Here is a 15,497-nt window from a genome sequence, read left to right as displayed (position 1 = left end):
CTGAAATAATTGTTCTTTGCCTCATATGTCCTCTTCCTTCTCTTCACCTCTTACTCTGCCTCTCTTACTCTTAGTTTTTCTGGATTGTTTACGCACATTTTCTGAAAACATGCCTCATATTCTCAGAACTTTACACACAAATCCAACAAACATTGTTTGTTACATTCAAAACAGTGTTATCTCTTCACAAAAGGCCAATTTGTGTTCAGATGATACACACAAACCATCATATGAACAGACAGTCAAAATAAGCAGTTGAACACTGATGTGCTCAGTGTAAAACACCATTCTCCATTCATCATAATGACTTAGTGATTTTTTCTTCAGTGTTACACTCACTACAGACAGTAAATTCATAAGTGCATTGTAAAGTATTTAATAATATTGTTTTTATACTCAGAACACACAAATACACAGTAAAAATATATTTGATTTTTCCAACAAAAGTGTACGATGCAACCAACACAAAGATGCAATGATTTACATACAAAACAACAGAGGAATTTATTGTATAAAGTTACAGTAAACAAAAAACTATGCTGCATCATGTCTTCTGTTTTGCTCTAATAAAGCTTTGATTGCTCATTGTAAACCTGAGTGAAGGTTGTTTGCCCATGTCAGTGTGCACAGTAGGGAGTAGGGAAATTAACTTTAGAGTTTTGAATAACAGTGTGGTCCTTGTGAAAACAAGATATTTTATTTATGAAAATTGTGTCAAATGCAGAAAATTGTGTATGTAGTGTTTTGAAAATGTGTGTTTTAGAACTGCAATTTGAGTGTAAAGCAGATATTATGCTTGCAGTTTAGCAGAACTGGTTCAAGGGGTTGGTGTGTCAGTTACATGTTGTGGTCATTGTGTCTCAAGGACCAGAAATTGTGTGTAAACAATCCAGAAAAACTTAAACTGTGCTTTCACCGAGTTAATATACATTTGCTGCCTGTGCTTACCACTATGCAGCAAGTGCATCACAGCGCAAAATGTGTTTTAGTGGGTGAAAATATTGTGTCTAACCAGGTGAAAAGTGCTTAAGTTTCTGCCAAAAGGGTGAACATTTAAATAAATGGGTTCAGGGCACAGGGCATTTGGTTTAGACAACAGGGTTTAGTGTTTTAGCAATTGAGAAAAACTGTAAAACATAAGTAAATTTCAAGCACTAAATTTAATTAGTTCAAATTCATATTAGGACTGCGGGGTTTTGGAGAGAGCAGGTTTATAAAAGTCCAGCGCAGATATGTAAGTCGGTAGTTTGTTTGAGGGACATTCCAGGATTTTGGTACATTTCAGGGGTGGTCACTTCTGAAGATTTTGATCTTCAATTTGATCATTTTTAGTCATATATGTATTAAATACAGGTAATAGACTATCAAAAAGTTTGATTTGTCAAGCTCAGGTATCAGGTATATTTTTTAAATTAGATTATGCAATATATTTAGTAACTTACAGTAACAGGGTTGCGAGTAACAGGGTTGCAAATCTAGGTTGTGGTTTACCCCAGGAACAGATGCTAACTGTAAAATTTAGCTATGTATACAAGATCAAGTACAAACATGGTTATATAAGTATATAAAGTAAAATTTGAGTCTACTCATTATTAGTCTACAATATGAGTAACAGGGTTGAGTTCACTGAGGGACACAACTTGGACAAACATATTTAGAAAAAAAACTTGAAAATTGTTAGAGCGCTTACTCTTGGTCTTGCCATGTGGGCAGAAAATGTCACTTCCTTTATGCCAGTAGACAAAACTTTTTAACTCTTTCTCTGCAGGTAAAATTCCTTATGGTAACAGGGTTGAGCGCATGTTGTGGGACCATTTTTTGAGGTGGTCCAAAGGTATTCTGTCTTTTGAATAATATCTAAGGAGCTTATTTCTCCACCACATTTTACAGTTTGTCTTATAACAAGTACATTTTTCACAAAAAATAGTCATTTAGATATTTTGGATGTGTACATTTGAAATTTAAGTGGTGGGACAGGAAATGTACCAAAATCCTGGAATGTTCCTTGAGAGAAAGAGAGAGAGGGAGAGAGAGAGAGAGTGTGTGTGTTCAGATGCAGGATCAACCGTCTTAAAACGGCATAAGAAGTCAAAAAAAGAGTAAAAGGTGAAGCGAAATGTCGCCAGACTTCTTTAACTTCTTTGAGGCTAGGTGGATATATTTAAAATATTTTTAGAGGATTTTAAAGGGAAGATATTAAAGGGAGGAGGAGTTACCGCAGGCTGCCCGCACCACGTGCTGAGCGACCCCTCCCCCACCGCGTTGTGACTGGATACAGGCGGGGATTCAGGCTGGCAGATACGAGGCTGCTGTTCTGTTTTATATTCTGTTTTTCTCCAGGTATTTAGGTGCCTTTTCTGTTAAAAGTGTTCTTTTTCGAAGGGTTTCATATAGAAACTATGCATCATATGTTGGTAACGAAATAGAGAAGTAATTTAAATCAGTCAGGTTACATTATATATATAAGAGGAAGTCTGCTTTATTTATTGGAACTGTTAATCTTATCTGATGGACTATTGTACTCAGTCTGTTTGGAGCAGATACGAGGCTTGCTGCAATATTTCACTGCTTTCACGTTTTATATATTCATAACACCCTTCCAATAACAGACTCTCAAGCTTGGTACCTGCATCAGAGGATCTTCACTAATTCTTCCACTACATCACAACTTACAGCACAACGCGAAGCTGGAGTCATTCTCTAACCAACAATGAACCTAGCGGTATTTAACGTAAGTAACAGATCACTGTATCTTTATGTAACACATCGGCTCAATGTTTAATGTAAGTTAATTTATTGGCACATCAGCTTCATTTAGATTAATTTAACTACGATAATTAGCAAAAAAAAAATCAAATGTTTTTTTAATTTTTTGGTATGTTTTGAGGGTCAGAAATCACAGTATTTTGATAATGACCCAAAGGGTGTTGAGGAAACACTGGCAAAGTTGGTGTGTATGTTTCTCTTTAAATTTAAAGTGTTTTCTTTGTGATTTTCTGGCCCTCAGATAGGTCAAAAGATCCCTAAAAGTACAGTGTACCAAAATATATGTTCAGCAAGCCATTCATTCCCAACATCAAAGTGTAACGTTTAGTGTTAATGTTGCTGTAGAGTAAAAGCAAGTACACTACAGACCAATGCAGTTGTCATTCTGTAGTCCTTGTATGCCCATATTTGGAGTTCCATGTCTAAACTGCATTTGTCTAGGCTTTTTAAAAACTCACCTCGATCACATTCTGTGGTAAATACAGTGGTAAAAAAAGTTTGACTCTGAAGCAGCCCTAACAAATTGCAACCTCTACAGAGCAGACAAGAAAGCAAGGGGTGGGGTGTGGCTTTTTATGTTAAATGCAATTCAAGTAAAAAAACAAAATACGCTATCCAAGGAAACATGCTTTGAATCTATACAAGTCTGTGTTGGATGCAGTAACAGCTTTGTGGTTGTTGGTGTGTATAGACCGCCTTCTGCAACCACTCACTCTATAGATAAGTCAGCTGGGCTTTGATCATTATACACTACAGCAGAAATGCTGATCCTAGCTGATTTTAATCTGAACTGGTTAAATAATGCAAAGAAGCTTATGGTAATCTGTTGCTTAAGCAGTTAATGACAACACGACCAAACTTACATGACCCCACCAAGTCAAACTTAAAACATTTCTGACCAGATAGAGTTCTGTCAAACATTTAATACTTATTTTGTAGCAGCTGGACATTTATTTCTGCAAAAGGAGCAACTACTAAATATTGATGTAATTTTTATGTTGGGTGCTGAAATTTATGCACCTGCCTATTTTTTTTAAAGAATTAAAAAGTTGTTTAAAATGTAGTGCTAAAAACTTATTTTAAGAAACTTTGTCAGCACCTGTCATTTATTAGGTGTTGTTCCATGTTCCAACTTTTGAAGGTTTTTAAGAAATGCATAAGTATGAGGTTACAAAATACTTAGTCTTTAAGAACATTTGGGAAAAGCTCTTCAGTATGGGGCAGTATTTGAACAGCAGTTTTTTAATGAATTTGCTACTTATGCATTTTGTCTCTGAAAATGCACAACGGCACAAAAATTAGTTAAACAGTTAAACTGAAAGTTGAAAGAAATGGTGGAGGTCAAGTTGATTTCATTCAGCTGGAGCTGCTGAAAATTTCAACAGACTACTGATTGGCAGTGCACTGTTCTACTGTTCTTCTGTTGTTAGTATGATCACAACTGTGCAGGGTGTCCAACTTTTGCTTGTCACATATACTTGATTAGTAATAGATATTGTGTAAATATATGTAGACACCATTGTCCAAAATACATGTGTTTGTAACTGGTATTATTTTAACAATACATGTTAAAACGTACAGGTTTGGAAACATCTTCTCTTTTTCAGTGCGTTTTCTATACTTTCATGACTATTTACATTGTAGATTCTCACTGAAGGCATTAAAACTATGAATGAACACATGTGGAGTTTTATGTACTTATGTACAAAAAAAGGTGAAATAACAAAAAAAAAATATATATAAATATATATATATATATGTGTGTGTGTGTGTGTGTGTATTGTGATTCAGAATTCTGATCTTTTCATTTTCTTTGCAGGGAGTGGAAAAAATGATACAATTTTTATACCGAACCCCTTTTAGATATTATGTATTAATTACAATCCTGGTATCCTTTGGGCCTGTTTGCCAGGGCGATAAAATACTGGTGGTCCCACTTGATGGAAGCCATTGGCTGAACATGGACATTATCATCCAAGCACTGCACAAACGAGGACATACCATCGACGTGGTCCGTTCAAGTAAGAACTGGTACATCAAGGAAGAATCTGCCTATTACAGTTCTGTAACCGTGCCTGTAACTGAAGGATTCGATGAAAAGTTTATAAAAAACTATTTACGGACCTTATTTGACATAGAAAGGGGCAAATTCTCTGGATTAAATTTCATCAAGGCACAAGTGGAAGCTTATAGTCTTATGAAGACACTAGCAAATTTCATTAGTAACATGACAGTTACCATGTTTGAAGATGAGAATATGATGAAGATGCTGAAGAATAGGCAATATGATTTGGTGCTCACAGATCCTGTATGGGGAACTGGGGTTATGTTAGCTCACTACCTGAAGCTGCCTGTGGTCTTTATGGTTAGGTGGACTGCAGGTGGAGAAGGACATCTTATTGTCGCGCCATCACCCTTATCTTACATCCCAATGACTGGATCGGGGCACTCGGATGCAATGACTTTCATACAGAGGGTCAAAAATTTATTTTTCTACTTGGCAACGGAGGTTCAATACAGGTTGCAAGTAAAATCAGCATACCAGGCTGTTTGTGATAAGTATTTTGGGCCACACGTTGACTATGATGCACTCGTAAGGGCAGCAGATATTTGGCTGATGAGAGTGGATTTTGTATTTGAATTTCCTCGTCCAACAATGCCAAATATCGTTTACATCGGTGGTTTTCAGTGTAAAGAAGCTAAAACCCTTCCAAAAGATCTGGAGGACTTTGTGCAAAGTTCTGGTGAGCATGGATTTATCATCATGTCTTTGGGAACTTTTATTGCCGAACTGCCGAGTGAGATTACAGAGGAAGTTGCGGCTGCTTTTGCTCAACTTCCTCAAAAGGTCATCTGGAAACACCAAGGAGAAAGACCCTCTACTCTGGGCAACAACACAATGTTGGTGGACTGGATGCCACAAAACGATCTTCTGGGACATCCCAAGATACGAGCATTTGTAGCTCATGGAGGAACTAATGGACTCCAAGAAGCTTTGTTCCATGGTGTTCCTGTCATTGGTCTTCCCTTGTTTTTTGACCAGTATGACAATGTGCTTCGTCTGAGAGACAGGGGAGGAGCAAAACTTCTGTCACTTGGCACACTAAACAGAAACGTCTTTCTTGAGAGTTTACAAGATGTTCTTTACAACCCGGCTTATAAAGAGAACATGCAAAGACTCTCGACACATCACAGAGACAAACCAGTGAAACCACTGGACAGTGCCCTCTTCTGGATTGAGTTTGTTATGAGGCATAAAGGTGCTGCACATCTGCAGTCAGAGTCCTACAAAATGCCTTGGTACATCTACCACAGTGTTGATGTAATAGCTTTCTTACTGCTTGCACTGTGTACCATGTTTGGGATGATTTTTCTCATCATAAGGTGTGTGTGGAGAATGTTCTGTAAGAGAAAGACAAAACAGGATTGATGTACTTTGATGGTGTGACACTCGGTACAACTTCAAACCATTTCAAATCTTACCTTCCTTTACTCTGTTCTGTTCTGTTTGTAAAAAGTAGTTCATCCAATGTTTTAATAAACAACAGAATTGAAATAATTAGAAAAAAACATTATTTGATTGAAAGTATTTTTTATGTTTAAGAAACCTGGTTCAATTGCTTGTTATCAGATAAAGTAATACTTGTATATAATTATGTCCAGGTGAACTGTAACTAGTGATGTTTACAGATTAATGGGCACACTTTTACTTTCTTTTATTATTTCAAATATTTTTTGATTTACTTATTACATCTTGCAATACGAAATAATATAATATATAAATAATATTAATATAATAAATATGCAATAATATTATTATAATAAGAATAATAACTATCCCATAATCTCACCATATCAATGTATTTTTAGTAATGGAACACAGCATCTCCCAAAACTGACTACACCCCTGACATTTTTGTAAATATTTTATTATATTTTTTTCATGGGACAAAACATGAAGATATGATACAATTGGGTATCTCTCTTGGGTATGAAATTCACCAGAGCTGCACACCTTTCTAGTGGAATACTTTTCCCACTCCTCCATGATGACATCAAGGCACTTGGAGATGCAAACCGTACTCCACACACTGCATCTATTCTGTTTGCATGGCACTGTCCTAGAAGCTGATGTCAGTGTCTTTTTTTAAAGCCAACCTCTTGATATTATGCTGAACACGTGGAGTCAATTTCTTTGTTTGACCCTGGTCCTGTTCTAAATGAAACTGTTCCTGGAGAACTGCTGTATGACCTTGGCCGTGCTGTATTTCAGTTTTAGGCCGTTAGAAATCTTTTTATAGCCTAGCTCTATCCTTTTCTCTTTTAAAAACACCCTTTTCTAGGCTCTATTCTATTTCTCACATCCTCAAAAAGATCTTTGCCATGAAGTGCTATGTTAAATACCCAGTGCTCAGTATGAGAGAATTGAATTTAAAACACCAGCTCTTCATTCACACCTGAGACCTTGTAATACTAAGGAGTCACATGATACCAGGGAGGAAAAATGGCTAATTGGCACAATTTGGTCATTTTTACTTAGAGGTGTACTCATTTTGTTGTCAGTGGTTTAAACATTAGTGGCTGTGCGTTGAGTTATCTTGAGGGTACAGCTAATTTACACTATTATACAAGTTGTACACGGACTACTTTACATTGTATCAAACTGATTTTTTCATTGTTGTTCCATAAAATGATATAATAACATATTTACATAAATGTGAGTGTGTACTTACTTTTGTGCGATTCTTTTGTCATGATGAATAAAAAAATATAAAAAAAAATGACAATAATTAACTTTGGGCAGCTGTAGCTGTTGCTGTTTGTGAGACTGGAGACATCTAATAACAGCAGCTGTCTCACAATTATTACTAGACACCCCTGGTCCTGATTTAGCAAATTGAAAAAAAAGTAAGCATAACATGTAAGTGTGTGATACAACCCTATAAACCTGCAGCTTAAAAAAACACTCTTAACACGCTAACCTCCTGAAATACAGCTAGTTTAACACTAATGAACAAACAGCACATTATGGAACTAATCCAGTAAAGTCTGTTTTAAGGATGGATTAAATTGGGCTTTGTTTTAAATGCAAAACCAATTGAGCTCTGACTGATTAATTGATCTAATTGTATAATTTATTTGCCTATTGTCATTTTTTGTGTGGCCTGTGGGTGGCGGTGTAATTCCGTCTCCTCAGACTTGAGGGCAGTGAAAACATTAACCCAGCCTTCAGTACAGCACGATCTGTACCATTCAGCTCCAACGTCTCCATTCAGCTCCAGCAGCTCCTCTGATCTACAGCTCTTCTCCTCCCGCTAAACCCCCAGGTAAGAGTCTCTCTGTCTTACACCCGGACTGCAGCTGCAGCAGCCCTGTTCCGTGTTCTCTCTCTCTCTTACTTACTCTCCCCCCCCTTCTCTCTTTCTTTCTCTCTGTCTTTCTTCCGCTCTTTTCACTCTCTCTCTCTCTCTGTGTAAACAGTACCTTAGCTTTCGGTTTGAGCGGATGACTGTTGGTAATAACAGTCCCAGTAAAAGTCCTCCATTTACAAGTACAGAAGTATTTCCCTTCTAATGTAATAAACTACAGTTTATCAATTCCTGTTTTGTTCACGCAGCTCTAGATGATGAAATATTGAAACTGCACTTGCCTTACTGTATGAAGTAAAGGCCAGTTAGAGGAGCTCAGGAGTGAGATTAGCCTCACTGACTAGATCTGGCTTTACTGATAAAAGCATTGCACTGGAACAGTTGAGAACAAACTGTATTATACAGTTAAGCACTTTATGGAATGCTGTTTGACGAGAAGAAACTAAAGACAATTATTGGCCCACAGTTCAGTGCTCTAATCTGTGACCAATCTGGAGGAAAATTTGAGTTTATCACAGATGGCTTTGCATAATATGGTCTGTTGAAGTGCCTGTTGAACAAAGACACTCCTTAAAGACGTATGCAAGCCTTGACAAAAGCCGGCTGCAGTTCTTTAAGCTTTAAACACAGTGTGTATGCAGAAGACATATACCTGTGATCAGATTATTTTTCTGATTAAAACATATTTAAGTACTTTTCTTGTGTACTGTAAAATGAGCCTATTACATGCCTATTACATATGTCATTGATGTAGCCATTTCTGTACTGTAATGTTTTATCTGACTAAATATGGTTTGATTGAGTATAATGTTGAGTAATACATTTGGAAAGAACACCTAATACTACACCTCGGGTTACACCAATTATTCTACTAATGGCTGACTTGGCCAACTCTGAAGTGGTGGATTTGAAAGATAATAATTACTTTATGTTCTTGTCAGTTGGGTCATGACTCTTCTCGTGAACAGTTTTCAAAGGACATATTATACTTTTATTTTAGTGTAACCAAAATACCCCCAGTATTACATTCTAGTGTAAAAATTCACATATTGTAAGTATGACACACTGTTATGTGATTTATGAATGAAGAAAGTGCTGAACTAATAGCTTCTCTATGGAGGTCTATCCTGTGCGATAGATTTATGTTAAAGTTATAAGTGTAAAGCCCAAATGGGTTTGAATGAGAAACATGGTCATAATGTTATGCTTGATCTGTTTACAGTAAGTGACCTGTGCGCAGTTGCTATGGCTTTAAAAAAGACAATATGTGTAAATAGGTGTATCTTGTCTAGTAAGTTCTGCACAATTTCTTGTAGTCAGGCTCTCATTTTTATTATTTCAAAACAAAAGCACTGAGAAAATTAATCCAGAGTAAACTGATACATGACTTATCATTTTGACTAAAGAACCTTTTATTCGAATGACTCTGACATGATCATTGATAAATACATACATTTGGGGTATGAACTAAGTATTGTGAGTGAAGTATGGAAATAAGCTGCTTATCGGTTGTGTGAAGCTGTTTGTACAAACTGTATTGTAAAATGCCTACTCCGTGGTGCAAATATAAATAATAAACTGAGAAATGCTCCAAAGTGACTGGGAAAAACTGTAACTGGTAAATTTCAATTGAAAAGAAATTTAGGAGCATTTCTATTAGTCAAATTACCATGGAATGTCTATGCAATATTAAGTGATATTATATTATATTATATTATACTTAAATGATACCTGCAAACGAGAAACATTTGAATTGATTGTGGATAAACTAATTAACTCGATTCATTTTAATTTAGTTACTTTTCTTTGTTATATTTAACAATGTGAAATATACATGGCCTTTTACAGTTTGATGCATGAATCAAAATGATCTTATTGCATTTGTATTTTTCTTTTTTTAGACAATGATTCACATGCTTCAGTTGGAAATTGTGTAAAAGATGTTCCATTCAGTTTTTACCATCGCCATCATCCTGACTGTCTCTGTTGACTGTGGAAGAATCCTGGTGTTCCCGCATGATGGCAGCCACTGGGTTAACATGAATACTTTGATAAAGGAGCTACACAGCAAGGGTCACCATGTTACAGTCATTCGAGCGGCTGATAGCTGGTACATCAAAGAGCACTCGCCCCACTACAACTCTATCACAGTTGACTTTGCCGCCAGTGGTGATGAGGCATTCTTTAAACTATTTGTTTCCAGACAGCTGCAGATTCGCCAGGAAAAATGCCAGTTTTGGACCAGTTTCAGTTTGGACATGGAACTGAAAAAAAGGTTTTCTGAAATGCACAGAAAGATATGTGAAATGGTCGTCCATATAATTGAAAATCAAAAGTTAATTAGTTCCATCAGAGAAGCCAAAAATGATGTGATGTTAACAGACCCTGCAAATGGTGGGGGAGTTCTGCTCGCACATTATCTTGCATTACCGTTGGTTTTCAATGTCCGCTGGACAGTGCATGGAGAAGCACATTTCAGTATTGCTCCGTCGCCTTTATCGTATGTTCCTTTTCCACTAGCTTTGTTAACCGACAGAATGACATTTTTTCAAAGGGTATATAATATGCTTTTCTACATTGTAAGACTTTTTCTGTACAGACGCACTGTCGGTCCTCATTATAGTGCTTTGTGCAACCGTTACTTTGGTCCTGATTTAGACTATTTTGAGTTATTTCAGGCAGCTGACATATGGCTTATGAGAGTAGATTTTGTGTTTGAAATTCCGCGCCCGACCATGCCTAATATCGTTTACATTGGTTGCTTCCAGTGCAAGCCACCAAGTCCTCTTCCTGCTGATCTAGAAGCTTTTGTTCAAAGTTCTGGAGAGCATGGTGTTGTTATCATGTCTTTAGGAACTTTGGTTGGAGATCTTCCACCTGATATAGACAATGAAATAGCCGCTGCTCTAGCTGAGCTACCTCAAAAAGTGATTTGGCGACACACTGGAAAAAGGCCGTCCACCCTTGGCAACAATACAATGCTGGTTGACTGGTTGCCACAGAATGATCTTCTGGGACACTCTAAGACTAGAGCTTTTGTCAGTCATGGAGGAACAAATGGGATTTTAGAGTCAATTTACCATGGTATTCCAATAGTTGGATTACCTCTAGTTTTTGATCAACATGACAATCTCTCGAGAATGAAATACAGAGGTGTAGCAACAGTCCTGGATGTAGCCACCATAGAAAAAAATGTGTTTCTAGAGGCTTTGCAGCATGTTATAAATGAGCCATCCTATAAAATAAACATGCTGAAACTTTCTAAGCTTGAGAGAGACAAGCCAATACCGCCACTTGACAGCGCTATCTTCTGGATTGAGTTTGTTATGAGGCACAAGGGTGCTGGTCATTTGCGAACTAAGTCCTATAAAATGTCTTGGTATGCCTACCATAGCATCGATGTGATAGCTTTCTTACTTTTGGTTGTGTTACTTACAGCTCTCCTTACCTTTGCAGTTATCCGATACATATGTTGCAGAGCTTGTATGAAAAAGCCATTTGAACAGGACTGATAACAAATTAAGTTTAAATAAATGGATACAGTTTAAGCTGCAGTATCAAAGGGCTAAACAGATTAAATATGGGTGCACATAATTAGAAAGTACCCTTGACATTCTGCATAAAGTAGGATGTGTCCCCTGACTTTTGTTATGTCCATGTCTGACGGTCATGAGCTTTACCATACACCTCACAACACATGCAGGTGTAGGCGTTCCCAACCATCCACTACGGTAAAACTTTATTACTATCCTATGACTTTTGGCATGTCAGTGAAAATACATATTAAGAATAAACTATTTAGTGTGGCATAGTACGTGTAGTATACTGTAAACCTATTCTTATTTAAATGTACACCCTGCATAAGCAAGATGATATTAAGAATAATTCTAAACCCTGGCTTACAGTATTGACTTTATTAACTTCTAATATTAACTCTTATTAAATTTGGTATCACCACCAGACTATTACATACATACAAACTTATTGAATAGTCAGGTGGTTGTGCTGTTCACTATACGAATGTTCCAGTTCCTATTTTGTCCACTTTCATGTATAGTGTGGAATTCCAATACGCAACAATGCTCCTCCATCTGAACAGTCAGACAGTCAGATTTATGAAGTTCATTAACCTAAGATCTTGGTTTAATCAAAATTCACAGCTTTTTCAAAATCTCAAAATAAATAAATAAATAAATAAATTGAAAAATAAAATAAATAAATAAATAAATATTTGAAGCATAAGGAAAACAAAAGGCATACAAATTAAACTAACTAAAAATAAAAACAACAGTGAACTGGATAACTAAAGGGATTTCAGTTGTCTAATGCGATTTCAGTTAACAGATGATAAAGCAGATGATAACAGATTATAAAGCAGTTTGAGCGATTTGATTTGCAAATATTAAATAATAAATACCTGTTAATGTGATTGTATATATTGTGACACATGTATTACAACATAGCATAACTCACTCACTTTTTATTTGACATAGAGGTCTATCCATAATATATAAAGATATAAAATTTAAAAATATAGCTTACAGCATTACAATTAACAGGTCAACAACAGATCAATGTGCATATCAAATTTACTGCTGCATTTACATTACAATCAGTTACAAAATCAGTCATAAAAAAAAATTAGCGGTGAGTTCTGTAAGACACTGAGTGGGTTAGCAGCATTGTGTGTTGCTCTTTTCCTGACAGTAACATATTCTTGATTAAATGCTTTATGTACACTGAAAATGAATAAATATTTTAACTGATCTGACGTCTTGCTTGTTTGGTAAAAACACTGTAATGAGGACTACCCTAAAAAATAAAGCACTGCAATTCATATTCATAAATGTTAGGGCCGTTGTTTGACACTGTATTTGTTTTTAGCTCATTTTAAATGTATGTAATGAGGGTGTGAAAATTTATAATTTGGTTCTCTGTGTGTAAGGCACTTTAACATACATTTTCCCCCCAAATTCCCCCTCTTCCTTTTTTTATCAAATTTGCATTTGTTTTTTTTGCGCCTATTGTGCGTACATCCCTATAGTATATCTTTTCTTAGAACAACACTGACAAAATACACTTTTACACAATAAAAATTAGTCGGTGTGCAGCTTATTGTATATAACAGTGTAAATTTATTCTTCCCTCAAAATAACTCAATATACAGCCATTAGTGTCTAAACCACCCATAACAAAAGTGAGTACACCCCTAAGAGACTGCACTTCTAAATGTACAAATTGAGCACCGCTTGTCATTTTCCCTCCAAAATGTCATGTGACTCGTTAGTGTTACTAGATCTCAGGTATAGTGATAGTGTGCGTAGGAAGCAGGTGTGTCCAGTTTTGTTCTCACACTCTTATACTGTTCACTGAAAGTTCCAAAATGGCACCTCATAGCAAAGAACTCTCTGAGGATCTTAAAAGATAAATGGTTGCGCTACATGAAGATGACCAAGGCTACAAGAAGATTGCCAACACCCTGAAACTGAGCAGCAGCACAGTAGCCAAGATCATCCACGTTTTAAAAGAGCAGGGTCCACTCAAAACAGACCTCGCGTTGGTCGTCTAAAGAAGCTGAGTGTTCGTGAAGCTTAGCATCACGTTCAAATGCTGTCTTTGAAAGACAGACGCAGGAGTGCTGTCAGTAGGGTTGGGCGGTATGACGGTATTTCGGTATACCACGGTATTTAAATATGGTGACGGTATTGTAAAATAGTGACGGTATATTAACCACGTGACGTTCCAAACCTGAACTTTGAAAAACTGGACACTTAAGACATTCTGCGCATCCACAATGAAAGAGCAGTAGGAGGGGTAAGCAGTTGGAGCTCACTGATTGGTTATGGGGTGGGGATTCTAACTGAGGAGATCATACAGCAAAATCTCAATAAACTCTACAGGTTTCACTAATTTTCACCAAAATTATCACGACAAATAGCCACATTTGTGCTGGAGTGGCAATAAAACCCCAATAACCAACCAACCACCGAAATGATCAGATTTATCTGCTTATCCTGCAGTGTGGGGTGTTCAGTGTGAGTTACAGGTAAAGTTACAGCTGCTTCTCAAATATTCCTCATTCTACTGTTTCTCTACAAAACCTGAACTCATATTCTAATACCATACAGAATTCTGCAGTTTCCTCAGGGTTTTCTGTCGTTATTTCGCATCTAGCTCGAGCGCTGTAAATATAAGTAATTCCGCGGACCGCGAGACGCTCTGCGCGCTGCTGAAATCTGACCCCGCAGAATCCGGCTCCCCTTTGGGAGCAGAAACGGCACCACACCACCCGCTGTTAAACTGTTGTAGTTGAAACAGCGCTTATAAATAAATTAACAAACACGAAAATTAGGGTATTCAATCTGTAATTTCAGTTCGTTTTAGTTTTTTCTTTTAATTACTGTTTTTATTAGTTTCAGTTAAGGAGAACTTTCACTTTCAGATTTCGTTATTTCGTTTGTTTTCATTAACAGTAATACTTTGTTACTTAGGTATATGGTGATTAGCATGCCATAGCTTTATATAAAATAAAAATAGTATTAAAAACAGATGACTATTTCCTGGAATAATAAATAAATAATAAATAATGGAAAATTAATAACAATAATAATATAGTTCTGCATACTAGAGTTTAGATTGTCTGCCTGAACCTGAGTGTAAACGCGAGACTGAACGCGAGCTCATCCGCGCGGCTCGCGTGGATTTGGTGCTTCTCCTACTGCCTACGTGCTGCATGACGTGAGGTCTCTCAGCCTGCCAACAGTGTCAGCAGATAAATTGCGTGCGTTTTCCTACAGGACAAACTATTCAAACATGCGAATGAGCTCTCCACACCGATTAAAAAATCACATAGTGTCTGTCTGGCTTACAATAGTTAGATACAGCTATTAAATGAATAAATCAACGTTGAAAAGACCAGTGAGTGTCTGTATGCTAAATGACATAGAAGGCAGCAACAAGCTAGAAGCTAATAACAGCATTTAATAAAAACAGAAAAATAAATATGAAATAGGAAAATAAGTAACTAAACTAAGCTCAAAATGCTAAAGGAAATATAATCTAACGAATTCTAAAATATCAAAACAAAATAGTGTTCCCACAGGTACAAAAATAAAATAATATACATAAAAAAATACACCCCGGTGTTGGTGTTGCATTTCATTGAGGGACACTGTACTATGAACTATGTACTATGAAATACTGATCCCCTCTCTCCGGAAACTGGGTCGCAGGGTTCCAACATGAAAATAACCCCAAAGGCACCTCTAAAACATCCACTGCTTCATTGAAGAGGCTGAGGGTAAATGTGATGGACTGGCCAAGCACGTCTCCAGACCTAAACCCAATAGAATCTTTGGTTCA

The 15,497-nt window shown here is 36.7% G+C and overlaps 2 protein-coding genes across 2 annotated transcripts; both read left to right on the top strand.

Moving 5' to 3' along the window:
* Window positions 1-2,230: 2,230 nt before the first annotated feature.
* Window positions 2,231-6,325, top strand: LOC111196288 (UDP-glucuronosyltransferase 2C1-like). The gene is made up of 3 exons (XM_049473585.1): window positions 2,231-2,340; window positions 2,610-2,731; window positions 4,586-6,325. Exons 2-3 carry the CDS (start codon window positions 2,711-2,713, stop codon window positions 6,194-6,196), a joined length of 1,632 nt encoding a protein of 543 aa, XP_049329542.1. The 5' UTR covers window positions 2,231-2,340; window positions 2,610-2,710; the 3' UTR covers window positions 6,197-6,325.
* A 1,246-nt stretch (window positions 6,326-7,571) lies between these two features.
* On the top strand, window positions 7,572-12,901 carry ugt5f1 (UDP glucuronosyltransferase 5 family, polypeptide F1). The gene is made up of 2 exons (XM_049473586.1): window positions 7,572-8,093; window positions 10,037-12,901. Exon 2 carries the CDS (start codon window positions 10,076-10,078, stop codon window positions 11,645-11,647), a length of 1,572 nt encoding a protein of 523 aa, XP_049329543.1. The 5' UTR covers window positions 7,572-8,093; window positions 10,037-10,075; the 3' UTR covers window positions 11,648-12,901.
* The last annotated feature ends 2,596 nt before the right edge of the window (window positions 12,902-15,497 follow it).

This window comes from Astyanax mexicanus, unplaced genomic scaffold, assembly GCF_023375975.1.
Source record: "Astyanax mexicanus isolate ESR-SI-001 unplaced genomic scaffold, AstMex3_surface scaffold_40, whole genome shotgun sequence".
Taxonomy (NCBI): Eukaryota; Metazoa; Chordata; class Actinopteri; order Characiformes; family Acestrorhamphidae; genus Astyanax; species Astyanax mexicanus.
The sequence above is the reverse complement of the archived record's forward strand: the minus strand, read 5'-3'. Positions and strand labels throughout refer to the sequence as shown.